Here is an 11,637-nt window from a genome sequence, read left to right on the forward strand (position 1 = left end):
GAAGTATTCACACCTCATGATGGGGTTTTTATGTATGCTGACCAGTTAGAGTCAATATTTGGTCTGGTTCGTTGTTTATCACAAGATTCTCGTAGATGCATGGGATATAATAGTGAATGTGACCCATTCTTTTCTCTCTTTGTCTCCCACTGGCTCTTCTTTGTGGCCTCAAATGTGTCTTTCTTGCTAATTTCCAATCATTATGGTTGATTGTTATCATTGTTTTTGTTTTTAGTCATTATTCGTTTTACTCTGAAATGTTGGCCTTGTACGTGATTTCATTAATTTGCAATGTTATCTGGTTCATATTTACAATTCACATGACCACATTTTGACTTAACTTCACTCTGATCATTCTTTCTCTAATTTAACCTATATCTAGTTTATAATACAGGGTGTTAAAGTAATGTAAATTGACGCCAGAAAAATTTGCATCAATAATAATATCTTTTAGCAGACCAAGGGACGTAGTTTTGGTAACACAGCGAATAAAAACCCTAACATACAGTGTCTTCACTCTCATAATGCAGACTTTTATGCAATTCACCAGACACTGACATCTTAATCTAAAACATTCCAACACTCCTCCTCCCTTTCCAGAAAAAGAGAGAGATATAGTTAGAAAGAGAGAGAGACAGAGAGAGAGAGCGAGAGGTCTGACTTGGATTAACGCCAAGAGAACTTTTCCTCTGGACATGCCTTCCCGTATAAGCCTTTACCAAACACAAAATGTATACACGCTCACGCGCATAAATGTCTCGCTCGTCACATAAACAAACTTGCACATATTGCACACGCAGACCCTTTTTCATGACCACTTAAACCGTCGCATATCAATGCAATTGAACAAACACAAATGCAAATAATGTCCATAAAACTGCACAAGTACAAAGTCACACGCACACACACGGTTCCAGCCTCACCTGCTGTTCCACGGACACATCCTGAAGGCCCTGATTGTCCCGAGGAGCTCGGATCCAGCTGAGAAACTGGCCCATGTTTGCCGTCTGTCTGAGCGTGTGACTTGTCTCTGACTCTGCCTAGCCTCTCAGCTGCAGCATGCACAGGAAGGGAAGGGGAGGGTGCAAGGTAAAAGGGGGTGTGGCAAAGAGCAGGGGGCTGGGGTAAGGGTGGGGGTAAGAGGAGGGGAGGTGGTAAGGGGAGGGGAATGGGAGGGGGAGGGGGGGTATAGCCATATGTAGAGTTTGGGCTATAAAAGGAACACTTCTGACGGTGAAAACGGAGTGAAGTGACCCCAGCCTGATGAAGGAGCACAAGCAGCTACTTCTCAGGGAAGCAGACAAGGCAGAGACTGACATAGGGCTGCACAAACCCACAAACACACACACATTGAATCCTCATAGACACAGTTAACTACAAGAATACAGCAGAAGTACACAACCACTGACTATAATAAGGGTGTAGATATTTTTTTCTAACACACACATTCACTTACAAGACAAAAACGAACAACAACTATAAAAACCAGTAGGCCCACACCCTCAATAACACGAGTATCTTCCTTCCACACAGAGCAGTTACAGATAAGTTGTGCACGCTAAGAAGCTAATTGCCCAAAGGAATAGGGTAGGGCCCAGAACTAATGTTTTAAATTACAGCTATCTCAGCTATTTGCCAAGTGAGGCCAAGTTCAACTTGGACTCTGGACAGTGAGATAATTGCCACTGATGGCTAATGCTAACAGGCTAACGCTTGAACAAGAAGCTAATGGTAAGGCCTTTGTCATCCATAGTTCAGGTTGTGTAAATGTTATGACAAATGCTACTGTGAGGACTGGGTGTTGTCTCAAGTTCTCATTTTGACTCATGGTTTTGTTTGAGCAATTACTTTTATTGATTATAAATTAATTTTGTGTTGCATTTCTTTTCATTTTACTCCATGTAAGCTCCTCTGTTCTCTTCTTTCTCCTCTCTATATCAAGGGACAGTTCAACCCAGCATAATGAAAATATCTACTATATCGAATTACCTTTGCTTCGAGTCATGTTTAAGAGTGTCAAGCAACCATGGCTTCTTAAATTGGCTTTGGGCCAGACATCAATGTTTCTGCGGGAAGGTGTTGCAAAAATGTTTTTACATGAGGGTTTATTGATAAACTTTTAAAAACAATGGCATTGCATGCATTGTTTAGTTGTTGGCAGTGCATAAAGACAAAGCAGAGTTTGATCTCATTATGCTTTGTGAAGTAGCTGTTTGTAATTAAGACAACATTTAAATGACTCTTCCCTACAAACGATGATGACCACCACTTCCATCTTCAGATATCAACATCGTTGATACCCAATATCTAGAGCTATTTTAGCCAAAAGATATTGGAGCCTAATTTTCCCACCCTGTCCAAACACCACTGCCATTGCGCAATAGTCCTCCACGCAAGACAGAAACGTGACAAGATCCCATGACTGAGATTGTGAAAGAAGAATGTACCTGCCATATGACACCAAACGAAGCTGGACATTCCTTGGTGCACTTGTTCTGAGAAGGAATATTTATACATATTGTGTGCTACGGCAAATATGATATGAGAAAGATGAATGTACTTAATATGATATCTGTGTCAGTTACAAATACTGTTAAGTTTTCATGTTGTTATGAGTACCTCAAGCTGTATAGTTAGTATAGCCTAGTATGCAGATTGGTTATATGTATAAAGGCTGTTAAAGTCCATATAAAAGCTTTCCATTTTTTATTTTGAACCCCAAACTGATTATGTTCAGGACTTTGGCCAGTGAAAGCTTAGATCTTGAAAAAGGTCATCCCTTACAGTAGGGGGCAGTAGAATAGGCCATGGTAGCTGTAGCATAAAGTTGTGGTCCATCTCTATAAAATACAGATTGCAACTACCTTGTCTACCTACCTTACACACAAAACACACATGCAGGCACCCATATGGATATAACACACATGCTGACAGAAACACTAAAGTACACACATGCAGTGTACATGTTTCACACACACACACCCACACACACGCATTCCAAACATATCATCCCCACCCATCATTGAGCACAGTCATTCACACACCTTTGCAGGTCTTCTGTTCCATTACCTTGCCCAGCCTGTAAAACCAGCTAATGCATCATGGGGAAACACCCTGTCACCTCTGACCTTTGTTAAAACCCACATGGCACTAAGTTGAACATACTTTTCACTCTACCCATGAAAGGCATGCAACCTACAGTAGATTGTCAATATGATAACCCAGCAGGTTTGCAATCAGTATGTAGATACTTGACTGCTTTTGAACACAGCATACACCGAAACTCAGCTTGTGGAAGTCTGTTGGGCATCACTAGTCTTGAAGATCACGTCAGAACATAACTGAAAATATATGAATTTGGCTGTATAGTACATATCGATGTGTCATGTGTTTGTGTGTGTGCACTTACAAGTTTGTGTACAGGTATAAGTCTGATAATATTAGTGGAAACATGGGATCCTATGCTTAGGGTCACCATATCTACCCTCTGTCAACACTCTGGAGAGAGGGAAAAGCGTTGGCACTGATCTTTGGGCTGTGAGTGTATGTAACAAGAATCCTTTATGAAGTGGTGCTCATAGCTAAATTTAGACAAACCCCTACATCCATCACTGTCCCTGGTTCTGTCGTGAGACAGGGAGGCACTGCCAATTGCTACCTCATACATTTCCACTGTAGATATACAAAGGCTTGACACGCACAATATTGTTTTATAGGCCACATATTCAAGTTGTTTGCTTATTAAACAATTCTTTTCTCACATGTGTGACATTGGAAGAAGACATTTGTATAGTTTCCAAACAAAATGGCTACTCTTGCATGTCTCTACAAAAGTAACAAAGGAACGATGGAGGCAGGAATCTACAACAAATAAATGTTTCATACCTATTGTTCTCCCAAGGCGGAGTTAGCACAGAAGATGACAGACATAATATGCAACAAACACTTTATCCACAATATAAAATGTTGTAATTTACACCAGTAGTTAGTGAGTACCAGTAAGCTTCCCTAAAGTGGTGGATTATCCAGTTGATCCAAAGACAGCATATGGCGTCATTAAACTGATCCAAATAACTGCTGCTGATTCTTCTCTTTTCTCCACTAGATGGCGACAAATTATAAAAGTGTACACCACCAATGTCACTTAAAGAAATTGTATACTGTCCCATACATTAATGGGACAAAAACATTGACCTGGAAATGTATATACGAAATATTACTATGGTACTAAACATTATTGCAGTCACATTGTGGGTTTGAATCCCACTCCTTCACCAAGAAACAAAAGTTCCATCCAGCAATGCTGCGCAGTGTGTGCATGATATCATAGGTTCAAGTCCCACAGCTCCTGCAGATTGCAATGCACTGTTTGTGAGTCACTTTGGATCAAAGTATCTGTTAAAGGAATTCACTATAAAAATTACAAGTAAAATGTGTAAAACTTGACTTTATTCTGACAGGATAAGTAGGAGCTTGTTCTGACACTTCTGTTTTTTTGCTCACAGGTGTGGATCCTTATCTAGCATTTACTACACTGCTAGCAATTCCCCGGCAGCTCAGCCACATCTTTAAATAAATTGCATTTCAACATTGTCTTGTTCAACTCAGACAGCCATAAGAAAAACTGACATCAAAAACGCTCTAACCCTTTGTACACACTGGAACATGTTTGGTTTTTTAATTATCTGTAACCCATTTGGCTACAGATTAAAATCTACAATCTAAGTACCTTTATATCTTAACATCTACAGTCTTAGTACCTCTATAGAAAATCCCTCACATTTACCGAGCTCAAAGATATTTTAGGGTTTAGTCTTTCATCTTATGTGAGTGCATAAACATCTAAATCATGTCAAATAGATACCATTTAGTCGGAAATAATTTGACCGGTGGGGGAGACACTAACTGAGCCCAATGAATAGATTGGATGTCTACTTCGGATGGTTATACAATGTGTTACCTTAGCCGCTGCTGAAGTAGGATGAGTTGTAGGTCTGCCACCCTGCTGATCTCCAACAGTGGTTTTCTGCTGGTACACACAGACACACATATGAACATGGACACATACACACAACTGTATACAGAATATATACACAAACTCACTCAGAGTAAAGAGAAAGACAATTCAAAAATAATGCTAAACACCATTTGAACTTGTCCTTTTCTTACTAGTTTTTACATTCGTTGTCTATTACAATATATTCAACGTGCTATTCAGTGCAATTTTACAGGAATATGTAAGGTGTGCTGATATGGTTATCTTGGGAGTTAATAGCACGTTAGTCTTTCTTGTATAGTGGGCAACAAATAAGTATTTAAAAAAATTCAGCAGTGACTACATAATTGTTACAGTGACAACATTTGAATATATATCTTTCCAAATGAGTTTCAGTGGGCGCGGACTGACGGATAGGCAATGAAAAACTTTACAGTACTAAGTAGGTAGGCTATGTGCAGTAATCATATCTTGTTAGTAAGCAAACAGTGTAACACGCCCTGTTATATAGTTTTTATAACTGGCAAGAAATATGGCCAAACCCTTTTATGCCATTTAACATAACTCATTCATTTGGAAACAATAGGTTCCGTGTGTCTTTTGCTGTCTTTAACTTGGATAGATGTCAACTTTCTGAAAACAATTGTTGTCGTGGAATGTTTGTTTGAATTTAAACGGTGATCCTACTCTGTAGCCTATATCTAATTCATCCTAGAATTAATAACTTCACGAAAAAAGACTGGCTATCAACAAAGATAGCCGGAGGGATCAAAACAGTGCTAAAATTAAAGTGTCTTGGAGACATAATACTCACGAGGCTCATCCAATATGCAGCGTACGCCATAGGGTACAAGGAGCTCTCAAGACGAAACCAATCTAATACCTGTTTGTCAGAAGTCTCCTTTTGGCAAGTCTCCTAGTCTACAATGCTCTCCAAAATATCTCACGCGTTCCGTCGAAGTGCCACTCCCGGGAAGTTCGAACAATGTAGTCTGATTACCTTATAGTCTAACTGTGTTTTAACTATGAAGGCTATCTTATTTGCATTGTAGAACTTTTTATTGTGTTATTAGCTATGTTAGGTTTAGAGCCATCCGCATAGCCTTAGAACAATCGAGTGAGCAGTAGGATAATGAGTAAAGCTCGAGGAAGACCACAAAACGTGTTTTAGGGCTGGATGGAGACATTGCGCAACAGATGCGTAAGGAAAGAGTTCATCAGAATGCGCTTATCTGTCTCGAGTTCAGACAGCAATGTAAGCACCTTTTGTCAAATTCAAACGGCCTGTTTAAGCTTGTCGCGATAATTATTACGGTTTATTGCGTCATGCAGTACGTTTTTTCTTTACAAAACTTGTATGGGCGCAGTTTTTCGGACATCCCTGCATCGGTTGTAGCGCTTGGTCTGGCGCACCATGGTCAATGTTTAGCCCCCAACCTTTCAAATCGCTTGTTGATTATATACCCTTGCGGGTCGATTATTGTAAACACGGTATGCTTTTTGTAAAAAATGTGCCGTCTGCATTGCAAAAGAGGTAGCCTACCTCATGTCCTGCCTTTTTACGATGGCCATGAGTTCTTTTTTTGTGAGGCATCTCGGCGGAGCAGCAAGGGTTTTCCAACTGTGTGCAGGCCTGGCGCTTGGGAATGGAAAACAAATGCGTAGATTCTGCCCCTCATCGCGCATGATGTTGCCCCTCCCGCTAAGAGCACATTCCTATGGTATTGAGATTGAGGCCGAGCATTCATCAAAAATAATTTGGTTTTAAATTGTCACACCTAGAAACCTCAGAAAAGTGTCTTATCGCATTTTGCTGGTGCTACATGTACAGGAGTGCTACATGCGTGCTACACCTATGTGTGTAAGTTTGCATTTGTGCTTATGCAAAATACGTTGGCTATTTGTTTTTCATAGGGTCGAGACCTCATTGTTTTTTATGTCGGATTGAGCCTTTCCTTCCTTCTATTGAATTTGCAGAAGCCTCCAAATGAACGGCCCAGTGTGTAATACACAAACGCATGTATCGTTTATGTGGGCATGGAAATGCCAAACCACAGTCCAAGGGTACATGGGAATGTAACCGATCTTACAACCATTCGCATTATTCGTATCAAAAAGGTACTATCTAGATCCTATATATTTAAGTGAAATGTGCTGTAATGTTCACGTATTTCTCTTCTGAATTCTACAATTCCAAACCCGTCTGATAGACTTAAACAGCGGTCAGTCTGGGGAGGGCACACCCCAAAATTAGAGAATGAGTCACCACACGCAGTGTTTTTGTCTTGCATGACTGACACATAATGCTCCTTAGTGGCACCTAACGGTCAGCACCGGACATAGCAGTCGATTTCACAGGCTGCAGATAAAATATATACTGTTCTCCTCTGCAATATATTTAGATGGAAATATAAATTATATTGTATTTTAGCTACATCCATTGGTGGTTAACTTCTGGCTGCTTGTATTAGACCACTTATAGTGTGTTGAAGACCTCACCTGTTTGTCAGTAAGGCTAGACATACTTTGGCCACAAACTGTTCCATCTGTATGTCTAAAGAGGCTCTTTTCAGAATAGACACTCAACATATATTTTATACCAATCCAACACAATGATTTATTTGGTGGGTAAGTTGTATCTGTTAAAGCCTAAACGTGTTCTACTGTACGTAATGTGCACCATCTATCAATCTGAACCAAACAATTATACATTTTCTTTGCATCCAGGTTTCATTTTCTTTCTTGGTACAGTTACAATGCCACAAAGCCTTTGTTGAATGCAATGGATAACTTCAACAAGGAGCAATTAAACAATTCTGTCCAGGAGGTTGCGCCATTGTGTTATTTATTCAAGCTTTTCAAAGGACACTGGTTTTAGTGGAGTCATTAGGTAGTTTATTGATACAGTGCCAAAACTAGTTACTTCAAGGTTTCACTAATGCCTAGGTTGTGGGTACTGCTGGGAAATATAGTTTTTTTCTATGTTGCATATACTGAAAACAACACATTATGTTCATGTCGAAAGGAAAGGAACCCACAGTTTTGCTGAACTAAAACGACAACATTTTAATAAATGACATTTAACCAGTTAATTAAAATCCATTAATAGGAAAAAAACATCAAAATTATTGTTGTGATTTGATTGTCATCACTCTTGACTGTTGCAACAGCATAGAAAAAAAAAAGATGGACCAAGACCCTTCCCCCTGTGCCTCCTTCACACGTGTCCTCCTGGGGACTATGACGACTGAGTGAGATGTGCGTCACCAGCCCGAGTGGTGTGTGTGTGAACATTACTGAGAGTGACCCTGAGATCAAGTCGTTTGTGTGTGTATGCGTGTGTGTGTGTTTATTTGTGTGCATGCGTACTAGGGGACAAATGAGACGTTTTTTGCACCACAGAATGTCAGTGATGAATCACTGCAAATAGACACTGTGTGGAAGGCGAGGCTTTTCAGACCACTTAGAATTTAGATTGTGCTCTCCTGCCAACACATTGCACCTTCCACAACACCTACCTCTAACAACCCTATCATAGTTTGGTACCACTTAAGTGTTTACACAAGGCTCTGTGTTGCTGGTTGAGGTCAAATTGAGAGATGCTTAGAAAATGGCTTCGGCCATAGAGCACCTTTGTGTTGCTAAATGTTATCAGTGTCACACATGAGCGATGCACAAAGACAGGAAATGAGAGTCCTTCCTGATATGGTGTCCTGCGAGCAAGTGAGAGAGTTGGCTGTAGCTGCCAGCAAGGTGCTGAGGAGTTCTGCTGCACAAAACCTCTTTTTGTTGATTCTGACATCTTAGTATGAAGGACAAATAATTTGAATTTGGGACAATTTACTTTTGGGAAGAGAGGACGTCAGCTGTTACTTCACATTTTGTGAAGTTTTGGCTTTTGGCTGCACTTGGTTGATGTAAATAGATTTATATCAGGCTTATTTGAACAATTCACAAGTAATTTACCCCCTAAAGTCATACATTTGTATTTCTTCTCTACCCCCACTCCCTCCCTCTATTGCATTTATTTTTCACTTAACCTATTTTCTTTGCCCTTTTGACCATTTTATTTTTCTCTGCTTGCCTCTATCTCCTCCCCACTCTTTGTTTTCGTAGAGGCCAGGGGCAATGTGCTCTGATAGTGGGTTCACAGATCTTGGGGATCAGGGACATTTGGGGTGGGGAGGTCTGCTCTACTTTCCTTAGCAATGGCAATGGGGATGGCTTTCACAATAAAAGATGAAGGTCAGCTTTATCTCCAGAAGCTCTCCCAGTCTCAATACTGATAGCAGCCTGTCTTCATTGATTGCAATGGCTGTGGCAGCACAATCAGACTGCTCATATTTGACATTTGCCAAGTCTGACTGACAAAGGTGTTGAGACTGGGAGAGCAAAGGATGTCATTACTGCCATCATTGCCATTTTGTCTTTCAATGTTCACTGGTCGAATGTTCAACGAAACAAAAAGTCTGGTGTGCTTGTAGGGGTTTAACAAGGGGGTCAAAAGGTGTTTCAAGCAGCCTGCAGAGTTCACTGATGTATCAAGACCATGAGATGGAACAAGCAATTTAGAGTAGAGATCCACCACGAGCCAACTCGAGACTGTTGCAGAATAATTAGAGTCGACATGGAATGGCATCCCCTTGGAACGCTTCTGACACTTTGCAGAGTTCAGGTCACAACAAATTGATGCCGCATGTGTTTTCTTAATTTGCAGCGCGTTTGTACATGTCGGCCACCGTACTGTTCTCATGGCAAAATGGGACGCAACTCAATATAACTCCAAAACAAATTAAGACTGTTCTGAGAGTAAAGGGGGTTGCAACTCAATAATAGGAAGGTGTTCTTAATTATTTGTACACACATACACACAGACAGAATGATGGAAACGCTGAGAGATATACAGTATAAACTCGTTGTCTGACTGACAGGTATGGCCTTCTCTAACTCCGAGCAGAGAGTGTTTCTGAGGAAAAGAAGCAATCCATCCAGAAGGCGGATGAGAACTGCATGCTTCACCACTCCCTCACTTTTATGGGTGTTGCGAACAGTTGGTGTGGATGTTCTTGAAAATGTACTTGCCCATTTGAGTGTACGGTATGGGTTATGTTTATTGCTATTAAGAAACAGAAGGAATATAACTATAACTAAAAGCAGGTAGTTCAACTTTGTTTTATTGTTTTAAGGGGTACCAGCACAGCCATGGCCAACACTATGAAGATGTATCAATTGAAAAGCAGAGAAGATATCCCGTTTGTGGAGAGTGACATGTTCTGAGTTGACTCACGGTGGCCACACAGCTCTCTGTAATTTCCTGTCTCTTGTAGCTTCATGTACTGTAGCTGTAACGGATCCACCAACGTCATTCCACACATCATTCCACATGGGCTTTCCTTGAAATGTGACTCTCTATTTAGTCAAGCTGGTTGGACCTGGAAAAACAACAATTAGGGGACTTTAATGAGCAGAGCCACCTTTTTCTGAGAAATTGTGTGTGTGTGTGTGTGAATAAGGAACACAAAATGAATGAACACTCAGCCAGTTGGGTTGACTACATTTCTATTTGTTTTCATAAAGTGGGTGGTAGCAAGTGAACTACAAATGACACAGCACAGTATGTGTCATCTCAAGATGTTGGCTATACAAAGCAGTCAATTATCTATTTAAATTATCACATTGGATGTTTCAAAAATAGAACTTCGAGTTCATTAAAAAACGTACTGGATGAAAATAGCCAAAGGCAGTGATTACACCCATAGAACAGCAATCGCAGAGTGGAACCACAATGTCGATGATTCATCTCAATGTTCCGCAAATATCAGCGAGATAGACCGTCTCCCCTTCCTCCTGCTCTTATGATCCAGGTTTTCCAGTGAAAAGTCTTTCATGGCATGCCTCAGTGAGTGCCCTAATGCAAACAGATGTTGCTAGGCAGACTAAAGATTACGCTTAGGACCTGGTTCAGTCCTGTTTGCTCAGTGAGGTCAGGTGACAAGAATCCTGGAAGGAAGATCTGTTTCCTTGTGTCCCCATTAACATCACTCTGGTAGAACAAAGTTAAATTAGTCATTGGGTTACTAATACTAATAATAATATTTATAATGAACTTCATATTAGCTAAAATCTCAAAGTGCTACAGGTTAAAAACAAGAAAGGGCAAAAAAAATAATGTTGACCAAAAAAGAAAATACTAGATTGAATCACAATCTACTCAAACCTCTTTGTTTGAATTACAACCAATGGCATCTGCTCTGTCTTCAATCAGGCCAAGCACTGGGGGGCCCTGGGCATTGCCCACCCCTAAAGTCATGGATTGTACTTTTTTTTACTTTAAAAGGTACATCATGTATAACATTGTATTCCACAAGTAGAGGACTGAAAAACATAGGCTTCTCTGGCTTTGAATTTCATATGTATACCTTAAAGTGCAGGAATAAATTATAACAACATACTGTATGTGAAAAAAAAAATACAATTGGGTTTTTATAATTGATTATCAGTTATCACATGATTATATCATGTCATCCAATTTCTGTAAGAAACTCAGGTGTGTACTTTTATGGGAGACTACAAAAGCTCACACATTTTTATTAAATGGTCTGGCTTAAACACAAACTGAACCGAATAACGATTTACATATG

At 40.1% G+C, this 11,637-nt stretch overlaps 1 protein-coding gene across 12 annotated transcripts in view; it reads right to left on the reverse strand.

Annotated features, from left to right (window-relative positions):
• Positions 1-6,627, reverse strand: part of cast (calpastatin) — a 44,630-nt gene extending 38,003 nt beyond the window's left edge. For 2 of the 12 annotated variants that reach the window (XM_067244348.1, XM_067244339.1), the window contains exons 1-2: positions 6,540-6,623; positions 4,961-5,029 (exon numbers count right to left, since the gene is read on the reverse strand). In XM_067244348.1, coding sequence (XP_067100449.1) covers positions 4,961-5,029; positions 6,540-6,590 — 120 coding nt within the window. In that variant the 5' untranslated portion in view covers positions 6,591-6,623. Of the gene's footprint in view, positions 1-923; positions 1,041-4,960; positions 5,030-5,810; positions 6,104-6,539 lie in introns of those variants that run through there. The other 10 variants (XM_067244393.1, XM_067244383.1, XM_067244306.1 and 7 more) reach the window with 7 other exon arrangements.
• Positions 6,628-11,637: the final 5,010 nt, after the last annotated feature.

The sequence above is a fragment of the Osmerus mordax genome, chromosome 1, assembly GCF_038355195.1.
Source record: "Osmerus mordax isolate fOsmMor3 chromosome 1, fOsmMor3.pri, whole genome shotgun sequence".
Lineage (NCBI taxonomy): Eukaryota > Metazoa > Chordata > Actinopteri > Osmeriformes > Osmeridae > Osmerus > Osmerus mordax.